The sequence below is a fragment of the Sinocyclocheilus anshuiensis genome, unplaced genomic scaffold (assembly GCF_001515605.1).
Source record: "Sinocyclocheilus anshuiensis isolate Anshui unplaced genomic scaffold, SAMN03320099.WGS_v1.1 scaffold491, whole genome shotgun sequence".
In the NCBI taxonomy this organism is placed as follows: domain Eukaryota; kingdom Metazoa; phylum Chordata; class Actinopteri; order Cypriniformes; family Cyprinidae; genus Sinocyclocheilus; species Sinocyclocheilus anshuiensis.
Genome location: NW_015551041.1, coordinates 1,225,467 through 1,250,465, shown reverse-complemented (window position 1 = coordinate 1,250,465; position 24,999 = coordinate 1,225,467). Strand labels below are relative to the sequence as shown.

Sequence of the window (24,999 nt, the reverse complement as noted above, 5' to 3'; positions counted from 1 at the left end):
GCATATATATGATATATATGACAGTATTTAGATTTTTCATTAAACATTCTACAAATTAAAATATAAATGCAAAAAATGTAAATATACTTGGACATCATATGTAAGAAACATGCTCTGCACTGTTTTCTTTATGATCTGGTACCCGAATGTATTCTCATCATAGGAGCTGATGGGCAGTGGGTCGAATCCATTGACCAGCTCTACCTTCACACGCTCATCTGATACAGTTGACTCGACCAACTCCAGAACCTAAAAGAAGACAATGAATCAAACTATGAAATAGTTCAGACAGAAAGAGTTTTTATTTAACCATTGTAAATAGCATTTGATTTAAAGGGATAGCCCACTGAAAAATTTAAATTCTGTCATCATTTACTCACTACCCATCTACAGTTAATCAGTTTTTAAATCATGAGAAACTGGTTGGTGTGAAGAGCTAAAGTTAATAGATGAGCTATCAGAGTTATAGGCTGGACTGAATGAGTCATTGCTGTGGCAAACGGCGTGACCTCTCACCTCCTGCAGTGTTTGGGCTGAGTGGATACGGAAATTGACAAATGCTTCAGCATATGATGGGATTACGTTAATCTGTCAGAGAAAGAGAAGTAATCAGATCTACCTTCATGCTACTTTGTGAACTAACGTACAACAAAAAAAGAGAGGCCCACCTTTACACCTGAGTTAAACATAGTGACAGCAGTTGTGGTCCTCACAAATGCATTTGTGTCAGGTTTTCTCTCCAACACCCTGCATATGAAAGGGATTTTCCTGGGTTTTACATGCTTACATGTTGCAATTAATTAATAAAGCTTTTACTTAATTAGTTATGAAAAAATAACTCGATTAAAATATTTTAACGCAGTTAACGCGCTGGCCCCGCCCCCAGACCTGTACATCATCTTACATTTCATACAGTTGACTGTTGACAAATATGATGCAGAGGGCAACAACTCCATAAATGCAGTTATGCCCTAAAATTTAAGATATTGGTGCAAAAATGCCCCTGTATGTGTTTTTGTCTCATATTTTTGTGTGATTTTTGTGAGAGCAATATCACACAAGTGCTGTTTGTCCCGAATATCACGAGTGCAAATGTGATTTTACACAACAGTTCAGTAGATAAGTTGATATTGTGCTATATTTTAAACATGATATCATGCGTTTTTGCTCAATTTTGCAGAGAACATAAGTACCTTTTAAAGCTATAGCAGAATTGTTGTGCATCTCCGAACAGCACAGCGGTGTTTAGTTTCTGAATGAATCCACGTTTTGAACGAATCATGTGAACCAATGATTCAAAAGCCCATTCATAAAGAGAGCCATTTACTGAATTCCTGAATGAATCAGCCGTTTGAATCAAATAAATAAATGACTCATAAAGACATTTACCGCCACCTGCTGGCAGATGTAGTTTCTTATTTAGAGTATCATTTAAAATAAATAAATAAATAAAATAATAATAATAATAATAAAATATTAAAGGGATTGTTCACCCAAAAAATTTAAATTCTGTCATCATTTACTCAAACCTGAATGACTTACTTTCTTTTGTGGAACATAAAATAAGGTATTTTGAAGACTGTTGTAACAAAGCTGTGTTGGTTACCAGACCAGTGACTTTCATTGTATGAACAGAAAATACTGAGATGTTTCTCAAATTATCTTATTTTTTGTTCCATAGTTTATGTTAGCCGTTGTAGCCTAAATGTTTGTGCAATACATTTTATGTTGAATCAAATAAAATATTTCTAAAGCTACAATTTGTAATGTCTACATGATACTTTCTCATTTAACACAAAAATAGCTGTTTAAATAATCTTTTGTAAGTATTTTCAGTCAAATTTATTTTGCGATTAATTAGATTAATCGAAACATCATGTAATTAATTAGATAAAACATTTTAATCGACTGACAGCCCTAATATATATATTGGCATGTTAACGTCAGGAAAAAATATTTCTTTTTTTTTATTAAACATTCTTCAAACTGTATTTTCAATTTATGCTAAGCTTTTGCTTAATGTTTTCAATAATCACTTTTATTTATATAGCTATAGTGTATTTTAGAATTGTAAAATGTTAAACACCTGTGGAGGTGTTATTTTTTTATCGTATTTTAACCGTACAGATTGTTTGTTTATTCAGTCAACAAAACAAACCAATCAACATCTTTATTTAGCGCCTAAGATTTTCATAACTGCACGTGTTGTACACATATTCTGATACTAGTGGGATGTGAAAACAGTTTTTGGAAACTTGCTCTGCTGTCTTGTTTTCTTGGATTGTTACATTGGCTCATTATCAAGGGTTTACGCCTTGTGCTTCACCTTGTTAATAAGGAGTTCTGGAAGGTGATAGATCCTCCGAACACCCCAGAGCTCAAAACTGCCACTCACTCTCAGAAAGAGCTCAGCAGCTGATATTCAGCATATCAAAGACTCCCAGAATCGCGCTAGAATTAGGATCAGGAATCGTGTTTCGTGTTTTCTCACGTCCTTGACTTCATCCAGCACCCTAATTGAACCACTACACTCGGCATCAACCTGTGCGGTTATTAAGGTGTTTCTCTCAGGCGAGTCATTCTGGTGGGCCGAACTACAGATAAGGATCAATAGAGATGGAGAGCAGCGCTGGCAGGCTCACTGTCTCTGTCTTTCTCTCTTGCGCCTGACCTTTGTAAATGATTATAGACTACAAGCATTTCTTTCTTCACCGCCTCCTGTCTCTGTCTCACAAGTAGACAGGTAGGCAATTGAGAGAAAATGACATTTCGACAAAACTAGTAGTTTCTAAACTCAGCCGTATGAGCAAGTCCACATCAACATCACCTGAAAGTAATATAGCAATATACAAAATATATTTTTTTGTTTATTTTATCAAATGTTTTGGGTCAGTGCACAGACTTAAAAAAATGTAAATATTAAAGAAGCATAATATAATATTTTCAACATTGTTAATGTTTCTTGAACAGCAAATCATTAGTGATTTCTGAAGCATCATGCGACACTGAAAACACTGGAGTAATGATGCTGAAATTCAGCTTTGCATCACAGGAATAAATTATATTTTAAAACATTAAAATAGACATCAACTCTTTAAATTGTGAAATCTCTCTCTCTCTCTCTCTCTATATATATAACATTATATTTAAATTTTGTAATTTAGCAGACGCTTTTATCCAAAGCGATTTACAAATGAGGACAATAGAAGCAATCAAAACCAACAAAAGAGCAGTAATATGCAAGTGCTATATTAGTATATTATTATAGTATTATATTTCAATGTCACAAAGAAATATGCAGCATTTTGTCCAAGCAATAATAAAAGGACACATTTAATTTATAATTTGTCTTAAATCTAATTTTGTTAAAAAAAATTATAATAATCACAAATCAAATCGAATCGTGAAATCAAAACCGCGAATTGAATCGTGAGTTGAGTGAATCGTTACATCCCTACAGGATATACATAATCTATTAATATAATATAATGACTGCATATAGATTCCATATAGATTATCAACTTGAAGTTTCACTCGTATCTTAAGAAGTGAAACTTCAAGGGAGAGCAATGCATGCTGGAAAGTTGCTACTAGCCATTTGTTGCTGCTTTGGAATCTATATGCAGTCTCAAGATGATTATAATTATGAATTTAATTGATACTAGTTATGATTTAAAAAAAAACAATGCATTTTAGGGTCGAATGTGTAATTTATGTTATGACTGAAATAGTTCAGCACTTTGAAACACTCTCTGTCGACCATTGGTCATGAAAACAAATAGTCCTGCCCCAAACTTGCACAACTGGTTAAGAAAACTTAATTTTTTATATTATAGTATCAAAAAAATATTACACTCTTTAGCTTTAATTTCAGAGGTGATAACTGGACTCTGTGAATCTAAAAGACTGTGAAATAAATGTAAAGCATTCATTGTTATTGCATACTATATTGAATACATACTGGTTTACAGTATGTACTGTGCAGCAAGTATTATGCTAGGATTCCATTCTGAACACAGCCGTAGTGTTGCACGCTTTTGATTTTAAGGAGGTTCTCCAATCGGTATTCGCAGCGGTGAACAACCGTGTTAAAGGCACAATATGTAATTTTTGCCGCTAGAGGGCATGTATACAAAATAAACAAATAGACAAAGGCGTAGTTTGATGACGCCGTGACTGAGTGTGGAATCATGGGAGTTGTCGTCTTCATCCCCACAGCCGATGCAATCCGACGGGACTCGGGCAGAAATCATGTTCATGGATGAGCTAATGATTTATTAACATAGTAGAATGAAGCAGGGTGAGGCTGAAAGCCGTTGAAGTGAAACGAGGCCGCTGAACGAGCGTGACACACGGCTCGAAAGCAGTGGAGCTTTTATTATGCCACAGTCGACCGCTTCCACTCCTTCCGGTCGTGCGTATGTGGGAAAAAAAAGCAGCGCTGTTTTATCATACTAGATACATTTGAAAGTTATAATCCTACTCTGTGTGGTCGTCACCGGTCTATTAAAACGCACAACATATTAAAGCGTCTTTGGTGTTTCCATGTTTTCTACAAAACAAAACCTGAAATCGAGGGGTTATGACGTCATTGGCAGGCGACACTATGGACACGGTCCGTGTCACTAGTTAAAATTGCTTATTTCTGTGGATTTAAACATTCTTTTGAAACATTTGGGATAATGTAAGTACACAAGTCAGCAAAATATATAACACTGTTCTAGTGGTTTTTGGATATTTTAATAAAAAAATCTTACATATTGTGCCTTTAAAGTTGAACAGCAGGTTTTGTGATTGAGGTCAGTCATTAAACAGTGATTATGTGGAGCTACAGAGCTCTGGATTACAGATGGCGTAACTAGGTTCCCCCTTCACTCCTCATCAAATAATCGAATATGAACGCAAGTCAGCGCTCTAGCTGCAGGCGGTGAGAGAAGATCAGCTGCGACACCAAACAGTCCCTGTTCTTCTAGAACCTTCTGTTAAACACAGCGAGTCGCTGCATTGTGTCCGTACAGGGCCTCCTTACCTCGCATTACTTCAAATAGATTCACACACACCCCACCGTCGTCTCTTTTATGTGCCCTCGGGCGCATTCACCGTAGCTGTCAGGGTCAGGTGAAAGTTCAGTGCACCAGATCACTGACATGCAGTGGTGGCGCTGGCCGTGTTTACGTGTCAGCTCGCTCTCTTCGGGGCATCCATGCGTGTGCATGCAATGTGCACGACTTCCCTTCCGATTAGCATAACCCTGACTTAATTAGCATGTAAACGTTGGCTTGAATTAGCGGTTTGTCAATTTCCCCCTCTTCATTATGTTATTTAGTTTGTATTTGTGAAAGGAGGGGCGGGCGGCGCAATTATTTGGACAAATTGTTTCTAACAGTACAAGTGACAAATTCAGTCAATTAAAAGTAATCTACATACACAATGGAAATGTTTTACTCTGCGACTGATTTACGTCACTCCTGCAAAAGGAAAACAGTGTGTTACAATCGTTTTTGTCTTGTGTTCCCCCATAGATCCATCTGTAAGACTCAAATACCCCTTTATCAGTCGACACAAAAACAGAAATTTGTTCATATTAAATCACAGTATACTAGATACCAGTAATCACTATTATTAATATAGTTAAAAAAAATCTGTAGGTGGAAAAAGGTCTGTTTTATCATAATCTAATATATTTTAATATATAATATACACAATTTTATTAAAATAAATTGCTATAAAATATATATAAATGCTATCATATGTTTAATTTTTTTAAATATACTGTGTGTGTGTGTGTGTATAAATATGCACTGTCTGTATGGACAAAAGTATTGGGACACCCCCCTCTAATGTACAGGTTTGACTACTTGAGTAATTTAGTAAAAACACAATTCCCTAGAATATAATTATATGCTTAAACATTAAGATTTGTACTCATGGAAATCACTAAAGTAGTCAAACCTGTTCATTAGAAGATGGTGTCCCTATACTTTTGTCCATATGTGTGTGTGTGTGTGTGTGTATATATATATATATATATATATATATATAAACAAACAAAACAAAAACAAGAATGATCACAATTAGCTTTTTTTTTTTGACACCCCTAATATTTTACATTTTCAAAGCAAAATTAAACTATTTCCAGGTCTATCCTCCTGGCTGGGAATTTCTTTTTGGAACGTCATCTGTCCTGTATCCCACCTCTGTTTTGTTCCCACATTTCCCCCACTTAGTTTCATAACTCCAGCAGCCACTGCGGCTCGGTGAACGCACTTTCTAATGGGGCCGTCGATGACACACAAAGCCGTTCTTGTTTTGTTTTTTTTTGTTTGTTTTTTTTCTTTCTTCTCTCTCGAGATAATGGCCACAGTGGTGTGAGTGTCAGGGTGAGGAGAGGTGAGGACTCTCTCTGCATTCTGTGCCCGGTAGCGCTCACTCCGAGCGGGGGAACAGAGGACGCGCAGCCCCCTCTTCATCCACCCCTCCCGGCGTGGCTGGCTCTGTCACTGCCTGCTAGGGTGAGATGACTTTACCTGCGGGCTGTGCTTTTTGAAAATCGCTCGCTCTCTCATTCTCAAACACTCACTCACTTTCTCGCTCATTCCCTCGTGGAAAGAAATTGAATTAAGCACCCAGATACGGCGAAAGCTCTGAGTTATTTGCTGCATTGAAGTTGTGCGTGATGTTTGGAGCTTCATTTTGCTCTATAGAGCTCTTCGGGGCAGTTTGGAATGAATGTAAAATACACAGCATACAAATATTTGAAAATGATAATTCAAGTAAGGGAATGTGTTCCACAGTAACGCTTATTTGGGAACTTGTTATTCACAGTCCTACACAATGTATAAATTGTCTGTTTCGCATGAATGGCTTTGATATAGCGTTCATGCAGTTAATATTGATTGAATGTTCTTGCCATTCAGATGCAGCAGCAGGAACTCGCCCAGATGAGACAGCGGGATGCCAACCTCACAGCCCTTGCCGCCATCGGACCCCGCAAGAAACGCAAGCTTGACTCTCCTGGGGCCTCGGCAGGTGCAGAGGTAAGACCCTCAGGCCCTTATTTATATGGACCTCCATACTAAGTTTCATGTGGGCCAATGCCAATTAGATTAAAGCATGTCAGCTCCTGAAGTGTAAGATGTTTCCCTCTCAAAGTCTCAAGAAAAGGATTTTTCAAATCCAGCAAATATTCAAAATTGACAACAAAAGGAAATCTTAAGGATACAAAATTGTCGTCATCATTGGCAAGATTTTAAGCTTTTGCTTCATAAGTTTAAAATAGTGCAGCAGTGACCGTCCAGTTTTAGTTGCTTCAATATTTTTTTCTTCTTCATTATTCTTTAATAAAGACATAAAGACTTTAAAGCCATAAACCAAATAACCAGATCTAAGATGGTTCACATTATAAACAAAATAGAAACATGAAATGGAATAAAGACTGTACAAGATTTTGTACTTTTGTGTGAGAATGAATTACAGAGAACTTCAAACGTTGTCAAAAACTATGGTAAAACTATTAGTATAATAAATTATATATGGCGTCAATTCTTTTTTTTTAAAGAAATTAATGCTTTTATTCTACAAGGATGCATTTATATTTTCGAAAGTAACGGTAACAAAAAATGTACAAAAAAAGGTAGTCACACTTTAATTTGGGGACCAAGTCTCACTATTAACTATTAGCTATGACATTTGCTTCAAACATCCAATTTGCTGGTTATTAATAGTTAGTAAGGTACTTATGTTTAGGTATTGGGTAGGATTAAGTGATCTAAAATATGGTTATGCAGAATAAGGCATTAATATGTGCTTTATTAATACTAATATACAGCCAATATGCTATTAATATGCATGCTATTAAGCAACTAGTTAATAGTAAAAATTGGTCCCTAAAGGGTTACCAAAAAAAGTAACATAACAGTAAAGACATTTATAATGTTACAAAAGATTTCTGTTTTAAATAAATGCTGTTCTTTTGAATTTTCTATTCATTAATTAATCCTAAAAATAATCTATCATAATTTCCACAAAATGATAACCAACGATATTGATAATAAAAACATTTTCTTGACCACCAAATCAGCATTTTATGTTATAGGTTATATTTAAAATGTTAATATTATTTCACAATATTACTGTTTTTACTGTGCTTTCATAAAAATGAATGCTGCCTTGAGACAAGAGACTTGTTTCAAAAACATTTAAAAATGTTAGGACCCTAAATAAGTTTATAAAATATAAAAAGTAGGGATGCACCGATGTATCGGCCACCGATATTTATCGTCCGATTTTTTTATTATTTTAAAGCCATCGGCATATCGGAAATAGCATGAAAAGGGCCGATACCGATGGTTTATTAATTAACTACATGGAGACAACAAGTTGTATGTCTGTTGCATAATCCAACGTTTTTCTCTGGGCAAAATGATTAAATACTTGCCAAAATAAAATCTGTACAAATTATAGTTTGTCAGACGGCATAGTACGGCCATATGCAAACGTGAACCTGACGCATCCAACGAGTGAAATCCCTGCTCTCAGCTGTAAATTCATTATAGGTAAGTCGCAATGGCAATGCACCGGCGTTAGAGTTTATCCGAAGATATGTCACAAACCTTTGCATTTGGCCTACATTTAAGTGAAATGAATGGCAGGTAATATGCAGCTTTTTGTTTGAAACCAGTGTAGAACACGGATTCACACAAGGTTACATCACGCACCTGCAGCGTTTCTGTGAACGGAGAAAACAGAATAAAACTATATAGGCTACATAAAAAGGAATATATAGGCCTATACACAAAATATATTTCACTTAAATCATTAACAGATTAACAAAACGAAAGAAAGAAAAAAAATTGTGCTGAGTTTCGGATAATTGTAACACGCTCCGAAGTTCACGAAAAAAAAAAAACGAGATGGCAGAAAACTGTTTTCTTTATTTTCCAAAAGCTTTACAGTTTTGAATGATGTTTTGCTTCTATCTGTATGACAAACCAGCGTTGGTATGACCATAAATTACAGAGTAACAGTTGGGAAAACAATGCAGTGATGGTGCCTCACACGCACATACAACTAATTTTTGCTAATTTGACATCGCAGCCTGTTCATTATCAAAATAAAATAGTTAAAGAAACATAAAAAGTTGCACTGCTCAATTTAAATAGTCCGTAGTACAGTCTGTGCCGTTCAGTGTGACCAGCGCCTCAATGCTGATATAGCCTATATGTGAAGGATGATGTTTTACGTTGATAATGTGAGTGAAGAACAAAGCCTATAGTTTACAAAATAAATATGTTAGCATCCAGATACTTCGCGAATATGGAAACATTTGGATTCGTGCAGAATGAGAGAGGTAGGCTTCAGTTTCGTTACTAATTTAGGCTGTTTTTTTTCCTCTCAAAACGTTTATAGGAGTAGTGTTTTTTTATCCATGCTGAAACATTTTTAAATATCTTGAAAAAAATGATTTAATGTGTTTTATTGCCTTGACAGTTTTTTCTTTTGTTTAATACATTTGGTCTTTGGTAAATCTAGAAAAGATGATGCTGTATTGGCTATGACTAAGCTTTTTTTCTTTTTGAGTAAATTAAACGCTGTACTTTTATTATTATTATTATTATTATTATTATTATTATTATTATTATTATTATTATTATTATTATTATTATTATTATTATTATTATTATTATTATTATTATTATTATTATTATTATTATTATTATTATTATTATTATTATTATTATTATTATTATTATTATTATTGGCAAAGAAAAAGTTTTAAAAATAACGTTATTAACCGGTATGTTTTCTACTCAAACCAGTTTCACAGAGGAACGCAGGAACAGAAACGTTCAAATACCGATTCTGCTCGGAGTGAATCGATCTTTTTTTTTTTCTTTCTCGTTTTTAAGCCCTGCTTTATGCAATTGACCAATATCGGTATCGGAATCAGCCAATAGTTGTTTGTTAAAATCGGTATCGGCCAAAAAAAAATCCTATCGGTGCATCCCTAATAAAAAGTTTGACAGCAGTGTAAGAAGAAGAACATTATTTAACATAAAAGAATGCCTTTAACATTATTTCTTCTCAGCTCATGGTAATAAGATGAAAATGTATGGCCATAACAAATGCCCCAACCAGTCACATGCTCACTACATTTTTTGCTTGAGCAAAGCTTATTTTTGCCAATTTAGTAAATCAAGCCAGTGTCATTTCAGTTCTGTGTAAATACTGTCTTCACATGCTGCTGCCCATGGCATATTATCAATAAGAGACGTGTCAGACGATATCGCACATAAACGATCATTACCACTATCAACAATAACAGTAGGGGCTGTGTTCTAATGACCCGCCACATGGCTTAGATCTTCTCTTTACTTGCATTGCAGCAATCTGCTGCTGTGAAGGGCACTAAATGTCCCTTTATGGAGAGCATAAATAACCAAATAAAAGCATTATTTCTGCTCTATGAATGCACTGCCGACCTCTTTCACTATGGATTACCTTCATCCACCCACATAAAACGTAACCAAAACAGATCAGCAAACCTGATGCTTTCACAGATGAATTTTTGGCATCACAGGTAGGAACATTTGCATCTCACACGTCCAGAATGTAGGCAAATAGACGTCTTCTCTCTTCATTTTCAGCCCATCATTTCTGTCTTTCACATCCAACTCAACGTTGCCCTCGGCGGTGCCCCCTCCCAACTCGTGCGCAGAAGCTCACACACACCCCCTCAATGTGGAGCAAAGTGAATATGACTTTTCTAAAGGGGTCGGTCCTCGCCCAGGGGTCCGTGGCTGGGCCTGCTCTGAAGGGTCCAGTCAGAGATTTCATCTCCACAGCAATGTGCCTGAAGGGCAGCATGGCCCGAAGCGGGAGGCAGCCATGTCATAATGGCTCCACTCATTCTTCCCCCACCCCCGCGTCCTGACAGCAAAATACCTCGTCCTTGCTCCACGTTCGCTTCTAAATAAAAGCTTCCTGCGGTGTCATTCTGCAGGGATCTTCATCGGGATAAAATGCTCAAGTTCTTGTTTGCAGCGGTTGAGGAAAGGGTGGCGTTTTCTGCTTGCTCTTTGTCTGGCCTCAACGTCCTTGAGGCGTTTTGTTGTTTGATTGCTATTCCGTCTGTCTTTGGGTTGATGAAGCATTTAGACCAGAGGGCAGCCCTGTAGGACTGCTCGAGGGTAGATTAGTCACAAGGGCAGGTGATGAGGACGTTTCTGAAGGGCGAGTTGTAGGGCATGCTGTAATAAAGGCCGCTGAGTTCCTGTGGGCCTGCATACCAGACTGAGCCTATGGGCAGATCACACATGAGGGTTCAGAGTTGAGCTGTCCTAACATAGGCAGCCCATATTAACATGTTCATCCCAGTCCTGAGGCCAGGGAGACGGAGAGGATGACGGATTGAGAAACAATCCATGTGGAAAAAGAGGAAGAGAAGATTTTTGTACTGTGTCTGGTGCTTTTCTTGTTTTATTACTGTTATAGTTCTTGAAAATCGCCATGATTCTTGATGCCAATGAACCATGAGTCTTCTTGGCCCGTAACATGTTGAGGACAAGTAAGGATGGGTTCTAAATTTAAAAGAATAGCTGAGTCCAATTGCTGACTCTAAAGTGCCCTTTCGGTCTGGTCTGTGTGCCCCCGGACCGCGATTTCTACCGAGAAATCAACAACCACCAACCACCCACCCACCCCCCATTTTTGGGTGAACTATCCCTTTAACCATGTGCTTATAATAAACAATGTTAGTGTGTGTTGGTATGGATGCTTCCTAATATAGGAAGAATTATAGTGATTCTTGACGCCAACCAAACCACGAGCACCTTCTCGGTCTGCATACATTTCGTAAGTGTAACATGTTGGCCTTAACTTTCAGCTCAAGTCGAGAAAAGCGAGTATTGTGAAAATAAAAAATTGAGATGGAAAGCAAGAAGAAATGTATCTCTCGTACAAAAAAACGAAGGATGGATATACGGTTGCCCTTCCCTGCAGCAGAATTAACAGGCATCACATGGAAAACAATCTCAGCCCCGGCTATGAAAGAGAGGAGAGGGCCATTAAAAGCAGCCTGAAGGGATGGACTGGACCCAATATCACTAAAGCAAGCTCTCACTCACTGAAGTGAGGGCTCGCTCACAGGCAAAGAACCGTGCAGAGTTCTATAGCCACAATTAAAATCTCCCCCTCTGCCAGATCGGCCAGAGGGCAGAGACTGAATGGGGGGAGGGAGGGGGACGTTGGGGCAGACATGGAATACCAAAGACAGATTGAAATGTGTTGCCAGTAATGAGCAATACCAAAGCTCAGCTTTTGCAGCAGTGGCATGGAGTTTAAACATTACCAGTCATTGATCCGAGAGTGTGCTCTTGTTCAGTATGTATCATTAAAGGGGCTGTTCACCCAAAAATGAACATCCTGTCATCATTTGCTCACCTTCATGTTGTTCTAAACCTATATGACTTTATTTTCTGGACCTCAAAGACAAATTGCAGATAGGGACACACAGTAGATCAATACTTTTTTTATTTAGTAATGGTATCGATTGATATTGTCGGATATTTCATTATTTCAGCTAATTTTCCTCATTTTTACATTTAGGTTACTCTTTGCTGTCATCTAATAAGCACCTGCTGGTGTGAAATGAAGTTTCACCTCTTCTATTTTTGAAATTATCTTGTTTTTTTCCATCAAAATATCATAACTCAATCTTTTGGTGAAACTAGAGAACAAAATTCTCTTTGGTGGCTAATGCCGGACTTCTCCAGTCATTCCGTCTACTTAAACTCCGCCCTTTCTTACGATCAACTGCATCTAACTCTCATTCAGATCAGTCTCCTCCTGTTCAAAATGTAAGTTTTGTACCGAAAGTCTTTGTTCTCAAATCTTTTTTGCATCCTTGTTCTATTCGGTTAAGTAATTTGTCAGAATGTAATTTTATTAACATAAATCTAATAAATGTCTTGTTGCTTTAGATGTCTGTTCCTCAGGTACCCAGTAGGCTCCCATTTTCAGTCTCTACATGCCTTCACCTTGGCTTACACATCATTCTTTATCTTTGTGGTTTGCTACCGTTCACACAGATTCTCGTTTCCTGTGGCAGATTTTGCCGGTTGATTGGAGCTCCAGTGTTTTTTCATGTGCGGTGATGTGATGAGTCTTGTGTGTGCTATCTGTGGGTTATCTGCATGTGTTTTGACATGATAAGAAGGAGCATGAAGAGTCTGTTATCAGTTTGTAGGGGTTGCGTGGAATAACGTAATGCCAAAAATTGCCTCTTTCTGACCTCAGGCTACCATTGCAAGAAGAGGAAGGTCTTTGTTAGTGGTTAGGGCTTTGCAAGAGTGATGATGTGTTCTGTTTTCCTTAATTTTATATTGGTCAACTCCTGCTTTGACAGGCATTTTTTCATCCAATATATTAAGGGAGGTCAAATTGGGTTTATTTGTTCGACCCAGATAAATCCTAGTGTCAGACTGAAAAGGATTTTAAATTGGAGGGCTATTTACGGTCTTGTTGTTTTCAGGTAAAATTCGACTGAAGATATGTCAGAAATATTATCATTTATTGGAGCCAGATATTGGAATGATATTTTTATTGTATTATGCAATTTATAGTGATTTTATAACCATTAAATATTTATTTGAAGATCTGAATATTGTTTCATTGTGGTAAATAAATGTAATGCTAACTTTTGTTATAAACGTCATCAATCAGTTTTGACCCACAACACATAATAGAAAGCTTTGAAGTCAATGAACACTCGATGGACTTACTGTAGATTGTACAGGGAGTTGACAAAATGGAAAATCCCTTGCAGTATGTAGCTATGATCAAATGAAGAGCAGGGCCTCCAGAACATTTTCAGTTCTTCTTGGAATACTGTTAGAAAACTCTTGAAGTGTGAGGAGTGAAATATTGCATCATTCTCCATGAGGAAAAGTGCCTTGAAGGATGAAGGAGATGGAATTTGCTATTCCTACTGTGTGCTTGAGAACTTCACATGATGGTTCAATGATGCTCAGATTGGCAACTTGGGCAGACTATAAATGCATTTGACCTTATCTTGGCTTCAAACGTAACATCTAATTGTATACCTGTCTGGATGTAGGAGAAGATAAGAAACATGGCTCGTCAGAACATATTTTTTTTCCCCATTGCTCTGGGGTTTGTGTGTTGTTTTTGCTCCAGTTTAAGCATCTTTTGTTGTACTTTTGCACTTACCGAATGGCAGCCCTACCATATGTTTCAGTTTTCATGACCCGTTCATGTTCAGCTGGCCTGAGACATGCGTTTATTTGTTGTTGTTGTCTTGTTTGCATAGATGCTCCTAACATAGCACCCTTTCGTCTTTATGTACCTGTTAACGGCTAATGAAGATTCTGTGGGGTGTTTGGTGAGACAAATAAGGTGTTCTACATTTAGTTCCAATAATAACATCACAATAACCCTCAAAGAGGAACGTTTCCAGCCATTGACTCTTTTAGAATGCAAGTGCATGCTTTTCGCTAGCTTATAATGATGCCCCACTATTTTGCCCACATCAATGAAAAAGCATTCGGCTCCGTCAACAAAGTCAAGCCTTTGGCACTTTTAAGATGCCCATCTCAGAAATTAATTACCTCCCTTGTTAATCTTTGCTAATTAAAATGGTAAGTTTATTGGTTCATGATGGCCGTGGAAGGACAACACTCACCAAGTTCCCTCCAACTGCAAGAGTTTTGAGAAAGTTGGCTTGAGTGGCGCCAATCAGAACAAGGAGGCTCTTTTGAATACATTGGCCTGATATAGCTGTTTCTACCTCAATAATTTCACTTTTGTTCTCGCATATGGTGACATCCTTTGTTTCTTCTGTTTGTTTTGTGAAGAAAGGAAACAGTTGGTCCAAGATTAGCTGCAGAGGTTGCCTACATGTAGACTAATCCATTAGTGTGGATAGGTTATTGGCTTCCTTTCTGCTGCTCAAATGGAAACCCATTAACGGAGGTAATGTGTGCCTCTGGCGAAGCCCGTGGGCGCGGAGGCAGTGGAGGGTGTATCTCTCATGGAGCAAACGCACACTGGTGTTTAGAAGACTAACAGTCTCCTGAACCGATGAGCCAAATATTTCTTTCACTGTCACTTTCTTGCTCTCGTTATTTTGCGTTATTTTTTTATGCTTGTCCTTCTTTAACTCTTTTCTTTGTCTTTTACTCTATATATCTCTTACTTTCAACTGTTTTCTCTTTCTCTCTCTCTCTTGCTCTTTTGCTTTCTCCTGACGCTCTCTGGCTGACACTGGCTTGGGTACAGAGTCACATTGATCTGTGAAAAATCCTTCAGGCAATCATGAAATATTAAATTCAAGTCGTACTCTACCACTTCTCTCCTTTCTTTCTCTCTCGTTCTCTCTCTCTCTATCGCTTTCCTTCCCGTTTCTCTGTGTCCTTCCTTGCATTTAGTTTATTCGCACTCCATTTCATCAGTTGGAACAAGTTATAACCTCACATAAGTCACACAGGCTGATCTCTATCTGTGTTTTAAGCATTAGCATCTAAACCTAAAATGTAAATTTTACTGGAGTTTATTAACCAGAACACAGTCGCAAATCACGCAGTCTTATCCAAGGATTCAATAGCGTTCATTAGTTGATATCATAAGAATAAAAATAAAATACCTTTGATTCTACTTTAGGTACATCATGTGATTTCCTTTTAATTATTTGTTTTTTTTATTTTTTAGATTGACAGTTGCTATAGGTTTCGTCACTTGGTATACACATTGTGGTTGTGGATTTCTTCAGTTCTATTTATCATTTGTTATTTCATTATACGTGATATTTGTATATATATATTTTTTTAAAGGTATAAATACTAATTAATATTATTATTTTACATTTACTGTTGGAATTTCCACAGTTGTTTTCGTCAGGGTTGTACACTGTAGCACAATTGTGAGAATTGATTATTTCTTTGTACATTATGGTTGTAAATTTCTTCATATACTGTTTATATTTGTATTAAATTGCATTTAAGGAAAAAGAGTGCAGATCTGTTGATAGCTTAAACAGTAAAAACAACTGTGGATCTTAATGCTTATATACATTGTGGTCTTGGATTTCCTGCGTTTACTTTTTTTTTTTAAGTTTAAGTTTTTCTTTTTCCCCCACTCCCAGAGATCTCTGGTTGGTTGTGTAAATAATCTGTTTCATATTACCGCAATGACCCTCTGTGTATGTAGAAGCCAGAGGGGTATTGGCACCATCTCGGCTTACCCTCTTGATTCCCTCAAGCTGTTCAGCTACCATTACAGCTCATACTATTGCCGTTTATACATTGTGTTCATTCTGGGTTGAAACACAGTAGGCATGCATTTTGCTTTTCGTAATGTGACGACAACATTATGTATATTAAATCCATTCCAATGATAAACAAAATGTCATATCAACTTATTTTGAGCGTTATACAAGACACAAAATCTGCATTAGTGCAGACATTCACCACCCTGTCCACTTTAAATTAAAAATTTTTTGTACTCCAAACTAAGAGAGTGTTTTAAAGACTATCGTGGTACAGTCTTTGTTGAGCTACTTCATGTGTTTGTATAGCATTGCCCTCAAGCTTAATGTGTACCTTGTAGCCATGTAAGCTGTTGACAAGTGCTGTGTTTTTTTTTGTACAGGCAACACAATGTGGGAGAGCTGTTTGAATTGCAGGCAGATGTAGGCAGAATGTTGGTTCTCCCGCAAGTGCTGCCTGAAGCATCCCGGTTCTTTGTGCTGAGAGAGTGAAAGAGGGCAAGAAAGGGATATGCTGTTTCTAAAACGTGTGCAGAATAGTTGTGAATCTGCAGCGTGGATATTTACCACACAAATTCGAAAGACTTACGTTGCCAGGGTGTCAAATTAGACACTTAAATTAAGCATAAAACTGGAATAAAAACAGAGTTGGAGAGGTCTGGAGGAGATGTCAACTAGGGCTGCACGATTGACAAAAATCATAATTGTCGATTATTCCCTTGAAATTGTAATTGCGATTATTAATTACGATTATCACAATTTACATTGAATGATGTTTATACCATTGTTTGATGCAACTGCATGCTGTATTTTTATATGAAAATAAACAAGCTGAAAACACTGTAACTGTAAAACTTTTAGTGCTTTTCTATAGTATTAAGCCTCAAATGTCAAATATACATCGGATTGGTTTCTTTAAATTATAAAAAAGTAAAAATATGAATGGTATTATAATGTTATACTAAAACTAAAACAATGGAAAAACCCTTAAGATAACATGTAGAAAGAAAAAAACATATCTTAAGCGTGCAGAATAACATAAGTGGACTTTGAACGATTAATTGCCACTTTGAATGATTACGTAATTGTGGCATCCATAATAGTCATCGCGATTGGAAATTCGATTAATTGTGCATCCCTAATGTCAACTCCCACAGCCCAGATGAATCGCAGTATGTGGCACCTTCTGACCCAAGTGTTTGGCACACATGCCTCACTTTTGCATTGCTTTCGAGCTTTTCCCAGTGGTTTCTGAGGCTGATTTAGACTGAAATGGCATTTGTCATATATTTGATGGTTATTAGCAATAATTATGGCAGGTTTGAGAACTTACATTGATAAATGCCAATGATAGATGTTTGGTCCATTGACTAAAACATGCTGTATTTAGGGTACTGGAGACTTGAAGTGGGTTTTTTTTAATTGAAAATGTGGTAAGCTACCACCAAGTACACCCAGAAATTTACACTAGCAAACAAATAACATGGTAAAAAACACATAGAACACCTAACATGTTTTATATGGTTGTTAGGAGTATTCTGGGTAATTTTAGCATTTATTTGAAGTTTCTAAGGTATTTCTATGGTTATTTGGATCCAGAACACCCTAGAAACTGCATAGCAACATGGTAAAACCATTTAAAATACCCAAGAAATGTCCAGAATATCAGTTGTCTTCACAGCATCAGTTTTATCTGCTTTTTAGATTAATCAGTGTTTGAAGCTATCAATTTGATTATTTTACTGAAGGTTGAAGAAAACAAGCCATCTGAAAAGTATTTGTTGGCGTTTTGGGTTCTGGGTTGATTAAGAGTTTGTGGTAGTATCTTCACCAATTGGGCTAGCATGCATACATTATGCTACATTTTGTTTTGTCTGTAGTTAATTATGTGGTGAGGTAATGATGGAACACCACAAAGCCTTGTGTTTTGGTTGGGGCCGCAGGCCTGGATTTTATCCCAGCTCTGCCCCTCAGCTCCTCAACTTTACCGGAGGCAAAGGAACTGCAGCTTTGCCACTATTTCTCTAATTAGAAAATCCCCTTCCCCAAAGCAAGACTTTTTAATTATGTGTAGTGTCAACTAGTTTACAGATTTAATCCATGGTTAATACATACCAAACCACAAACTGGGATTGTGTCTTAAATGGGCTGGAAAAATTACCAGAGCCTTATACTCTTGTGCTGTCCTTTTAGACAGTAGCTTTCGTAGCACCATCTTACACTTTTTGCAGCAATAGCATATAAGAACTATTTTGGGTTCCCCAAAGAATCTTTCAGTGAACAGTTCTTAAAAGAACCGTTTTTTCTTTGTGTAAAGAGCATTTTAATTATCTAAAGAACCTTTATTCACTTTAAAGAACCATTGAAAGGTTCCATAGATGTTAAAGGTTCTAAATGGAACCATCGATGCCAATAAAGAATTTTATTTTTTAACAGTGTATGCGACCCTAACTCTGGATCTTCTTGAATGAGAAAACCATGAAGACGTTGTGGTTGAAGTGGCCTGTTTTGAAACCCAGCCATGTCTCTCATAGTTTTATAATTGCACAAGATTAGATGGTCCTGGATCAAAGTAAAAGGCCGGCATCAAAAAGCTGGCTAGTATAGGGTTAAAGTGAAGTAGAGCAGGGTTGCGTAGCCCCGGGCGGCAGTTCTGCAGAGACTGGGCTGTGTTCGTGCAGAGGCAAGGCGAGTCATTTCCCCAAACACTGGAGACACACAGCACCCTCAGGCACTCTCTAACCTTTAGAGGCCAGAAGTGCTCACAGTCGTTTGGAGGAATAAGGTGGAGTAATAAGGTTTTTTTCCCTTTCATTTTGTCTGGAGAGGGTTTTCTCTGTGGTGGTTTGGTCACTTTGAGTTGAAGGGCTTCTCAATTCTAGGGTAGCTTTGGAGCAACGCTGCTTGTGCTTGTTTTGAAGATTTTAAGACCTTTACGTCTGGTTGAAGGATACGTTTCATGCCGTTCTGCTCAATTCATGGTTTTCAGAAACCTACAAGTGCAAGCTGCCTCATCTCTTCAGGGTTTGGAGTCAGTTCCTCTAGAGGTGTTTGCTGTCCTACACACAGTGAACACAAGCAAACACAACTCAAGGGTATACAACACACTTTAACCCTAATGACACTCGAAAAGATAGCTTGTGCACCCTACACATTCCACTCCACAGCTAATGTGGTTTAAAAAAATACATTTCTCTCAGTGCCTGGGGCACGTTAATGCTCACATCTGTAATATATTCATCCATATCTTTACACATTTATGCAGGCTTAACAAGCTCCATCTCTAACGCACCACTAGGATAGTGGCAAAATGCCCTGAGCGTGTTCACCCACACATGCTAACTGTGAAACGCTGTCTTCCTGTACTGCAATGTCGAGTTGAGCAAGTACAACTGTCTCTTACTAAAGGCTAGCATTTAGGTGGTTATATATTGGATTTTTATTTAAAAAAATTAATTCATTTACTGATAATGTCTGTTTTGCTTTTTGTTATTTTATTATGGGTCAGTGATAAGTGTCCATGATAAAAAAAATAAAAAAACAAAATAAAAATAAAAAAACTTAGAAATGTACTCTGTATTCATTAGTTTCAATTTATTGATTCATAATGTCATGTGGTGTAACCTTCGTGTAAAAAGTACATGTGAATGTACACATAATTATACATCTTATTTATTTTTTCATTTAAGTTTTTTTAAAGATAAAAAGTATGTTTTGTAAATGTCATGAATTTTTAATTTATACATTTTGGGGAGTCACATCACAACATTTTACAATCTGATTTAAACTTGCCTTGTCATAAAAAGATCAAATTATCAAATATTAGCTTTTATTTTTAAACTTTTCAGTTTATTTTAGTTTTAAGATTTTTAAATGCATTTTATTTGTTTGTTTTTTTTATTCTTAGTTTTTATTTATGTATTTGGTTTTATTTCAGTTTTAGTAATTTTAGTACTTAAAAACAAAAATTAGAAATGTTTCCATGGCAACTAACTTTAATCAAATGTTTTTTTTTAATATAGTTTTTCGACCAAAAATATCAATTGAATTTTAATTAAGAATGGAAAAACATGTTCATTGTAGATAAGGTGTATTCAAGTCATTGCATATATTAATTACATTTTGAAGAAATTGTAATATCCAAAATATGTGCATCATGTCATTGACCCATTTATTTGAAATCACTAAATGCAGCGGGTCTGTTTTTAAGAAGTGTTTGTTGACTATTGCGTGGCATTGCATCGGATGTGAAATCACTAGCTTATGTTGTTGTCTCCGCAAACATATACGGCATCCAGTGCTCTGCATTGATTTCAGGTTTATTTAAGTGTGTGCAAAATGTAACCAGAGGCTTACTATCACTTGATCGCTTGTACTAAACTTCCTGGAACGGTCTCTTCTGGGTGTGGCTATGAGTGAAAATTTTGGCATTAATCTCTACTTTCAGTTTTGCATTTCATTCTTCCCTTAAAGTGCTCCTGACAATTTTCAAATAATGACCTAACATTAACAACGTACAAGACCGCGCACCGACCTGCCCGCGTAAACATGTCGTGAGCTTTGCCAGCCCTGGGTGTGTGTGAGGGTGGGAATCATTCAGGGTGTGTAAGAGCATGTATGAGGGTGATATAGATCCCACAATGCTGCAGGTTGTTTCTGTAGGGTGTGGTGTGTGTTTTGTGCCCGGAGGCCGTCTTACACCTTCTCACGTATACTTAGTATTCAGTGAAGGCTGGAGACCCTAACCTCATTCCAGCCGACTGATGTCATGCTATAGACCCCCTGTACGGCTGATGAATACGATACACATGCCAACTTCCTCCCTCCTCCTGGAAATTAGATGGAAGGGCTTTTCCCTCGAGGTGGACTGTGTAAATAATCTTAATGTGGCGACGGCTGGTCGCAAGCCCTCCGTTTCGTTGTCTTGACTAAGCGTAGATTTTATTTTAATGATCTTTATTGTTTTTCATAAGACTTCCGGTTTGATCTCACTCTTGCGCACTCATTTGTTGAGTGGAGTCTGAAGGTGCAGCGCTTTGAGATACTGTGGTTGAGATCAAAAGTCTGCTGCCCGGGGCGTGAGGTGTGGTTCTCTAGCCTCCAGCTGAGAACAGATGATCACATGTTGTGCAGGTGTGCTGACAAACACACAAAAGCACAAAAACCTGAGGATCTTTGACGACTGCTAGGTCTTTATTGCAAAAATGCTCGCATTATGGAATCAAAACAAGGCTGGGCTGGTTTTTCTCAGATTTAAGTAGCACAAAGACTTTAATTTTGGGTGATTTAAATTTTTGACTTTTAAATAAAACTAAAACCATGTAAACCAATCAATTTTTTGTCAAAAAATTTGCTTTTTTACTATTGTAAATTTACTCAAAAAAATCTGACCTAATTCTAAGTTTGAAAATAATAATAATAATAATGATAATAAATCGTTACAATTTTAAATTTAACACAAAACACCTGATTGAATCTTTGAGAATTAAAGTTACATATATTTTTTTATTTTATTGAATTTATTTTCTGTGGAAGCCTGTTTACGCCACTGAATTAAAAAAAAAAGTTAATTGCGACTTTTTATCTCACAATTCTGACTTTATTACAATTGTGAGATATAAACTCGTAATTGTGGATAATAAAGTGAGAATTGTGAAAGAGAAACTGGCAATTCTGATTGGCAATTTTTTTTCTCAGAATTGCATTATATAAACTCGCAATTGCGAGTTATAAAGTCCAGTTCTGAGGGGAAAAAGATAAACGATTAACTCGAGATAAAAAGTCAGATGTGAGAGATGTGACCTCTCTCTGGTGTCTGATTTTTTTTTTTTTTTCTCAGTGGCGGAAACGGGCTTCCATAATTTTCTACTGTTTTAAATTGAATAATAAAAAACACTGGGAAAGCCTTTTCCTGGGAAAACTAGGTTGCTGTTGGAAGAGGTGTTAGTGAGGCCATATGGTCTGTGTGGGTCCTAACGCCCCAGTATAGTGATGTGGACACTATACTGTAAAAAGCACCGTCCTTCGGATGAGGCGTTAAACCGAGGTCCTGACTCTCTGTGGTCATTAAAAATCCCAGGATGTCCTTCGAAAAAGAGTAGGGGTATAACCCCGGCATCCTGGCCAAATTTGCACATTGGCCTCTGACCATCATGGCTTCCTAATCATCCCCATATATAATGATTGGCTTCATCACTCTGTCTTCTCTCCACCAGTAAGCTGGTGTGTGGTGGGTGTTCTGGCGCAATATGGCTGCCGTCGCATCATCCAGGTGGATTCTGCACACTGGTGGTGGTTGAGGAGATTCCCCCGCTTTCATGTAAAGCGCTTTGAGTACCCAGAAAAGCGCTATATAAATGTAACTAATTATAATTATTATTATAATTATAATCAGTCTGGCGTAATACATTATTTGAAAATAAGTTGTTTTTTCTTTCTTCCTTTTTACTGTTTTAAGTTAAACACAAGCACAAAATAATGTGAATTAATCCAATGTTTGAGAGTTTTATATATATGCATGCATATATATCCCTCATGTGGTGTTCGGGTCCTTTTTGCTCTGAAAAAAAAAATATATTAATCAGAAGCAAATATAAATACAAAACCAGTCCTAAATGAAAGATAAGAAGTTGACAAAAAGATTGAATCCAATCTTTGGTGATAATATAGCATAATGAGTGATTTATAAGTAATTTTTTGAGGGAGTACCCTTTTTGCTCTGTAACCTCGTAAGTGTGATAGGGTTCTGAACACAACACAAGGGATATATATATATTTTATATACATATATACAATGACAATGACCTAATCAATTATTTTCTTATTCCCTTTCAGTTTCCTGTGGGCTCCTCCGGATCAGCGACCGGTTCTACCTCATCCTCCACATCCTCAGTCCGGCAGACCCGGCAGCGCATTACCCGGGTCAACCTCAGGGACTTGATCTTCTGCTTGGAGCAAGAACGAACCACAGCCAGGTCCATGCTGCTCTACAAGGCCCTTCTGAAGTAGCACTGATCCAGTGAGATGGATGAGATCATCCACGCTAATGGTACTCTACCTGCTTGACTCTCAGTAATATGTTCAAGTCTTCCTCTCCTTCTCTGCATTCATCTCCGGTCTGTGCCTTCAGACTCACCTGTGGCATGTACTCTTTGTGTCATAACGAGCACGTTGCTGTAAATCTTCCAAACGTAGGCATTCTGGAGATGAGAAGGTTCTGGAAAAACCGGCGGCGGCTGTGGACACCATGTGATTTTTTTTTTTTTTTTCCCTTTTGAGTCACCCTTTTATGGTTTTATGTCCCCTTTGTTTTGGATTAATGAGCCATCGTTTTGAGCAATGTTGATCTTTTTATTCATTAACTTGAACTCAGACTGGTTTTACGTTTCAGGATAGAGATTGAGATTTGTTTTATATAAATAGCGGCTGGACTTGTTTTTAACCGAAAGCCTCATTTGCAATAGAGACACTGGAAATGTGAATGCAAAGTTCCTGGTTTTAGAGGTCTAACGAGTCTGGAGTATTTTTAGTAACTTATAAGTAGCGCATCTTTAAGTCTCTGAGGATCCGTGTGGATGTTTTGGGGTTCTTTTGTTACTGATTTATGCAAAGTGAAGAAACTCTGTGTTGTAAAACACTGACCGTCTTTCATCCTATTGGATGGTCTTTTGAAATTCAGTGACAGTTTTGTCTCGCACACTCAGTGTGGGGTTATAGGTGTGTACGGTTTCACTAGTGTCTGCATTAAGTATACTGTGAAATGGTGCCTTACGTGGCCCTCCTGGGGCACCATTGTTTTTAATCAAATCCACGGCATGGAATTATCTAATATGCTAATACTAATATGCATCGCTTCACCAACGATTCTAGAGCAGGGTCTCTCGTAACTTATTTGTGGAGAAATGGCAGGTTGTTCATATTGTTCATTTGACTATTTTTTAAAATACGTTCAAAATGAGGTGGCTTTGACAGACTGCAGTAATGATTTTAAAATACTAATGTCGCTTTTTGGATCATGTACTTTTGTGTTTGAAATCAAGTTCATTATAAATTTGGTATCTGTCATTGGGCATTATTTTATGTCAAGTACTGAATATTTGTATATTGCCCTTTATGACATGCAGTAGGAGAAGAAATGACGTGTTCAACATTGACATTTTGGAGCTGTACAGATGTATGTTGGGAGACAGTCAGCGTTCATGTCGTGTGCAATGATTCCTTTGAGATCTGAGGCAAAATCTTTTTCCATCTCTCAGATTGGTTTTAATTCGTATTGTTTGTGCTGGCGTTTAGACAAACAGTATTGTTGATCGAGGGATTGTCTTTTGTCTAAAAAACATATATATTAGAATTTCTATTTTTGCTAAATTTAACAATTTTTGAATGTTTGGTTGGTTTGGAAAAAAGTGCTCATCTCTATTAAATTTGTACTTTTGTAAAATAATAAAGTTCCTAATTATAATTCTGCCAAGACTTTCTTTAATGTTGTTTTACATTTAATGTGTCAAACTTGTCAACAACATAACCAGAAAGTAAAGGATCAAATAAATGTGGGCTGATTTCTGGGACATTTTTTTCCTGTTCACAGCTGAGTGAAAACTCAATCAGGTGAGGCTGTATTCTGGTGTTTACCACCCACATTTCATGATTCAGTCCATTTCTGATTAAAAACGTCCTGCCCTACTTTTTTTTGTAGTTGAACATTTTGTTCAGAAAAT

At 37.1% G+C, this 24,999-nt stretch overlaps 1 protein-coding gene across 1 annotated transcript in view; it reads left to right on the top strand.

Annotated features, from left to right (window-relative positions):
* Positions 1-24,611, top strand: part of LOC107661498 (transcription initiation factor TFIID subunit 4B-like) — a 41,928-nt gene extending 17,317 nt beyond the window's left edge. Inside the window, exons 10-11 of the mRNA XM_016451113.1 lie at positions 6,918-7,037; positions 23,117-24,611. Coding sequence (XP_016306599.1) covers positions 6,918-7,037; positions 23,117-23,290 — 294 coding nt within the window. The 3' untranslated portion in view covers positions 23,291-24,611. The remainder of the gene's footprint in view (positions 1-6,917; positions 7,038-23,116) is intronic.
* The last annotated feature ends 388 nt before the right edge of the window (positions 24,612-24,999 follow it).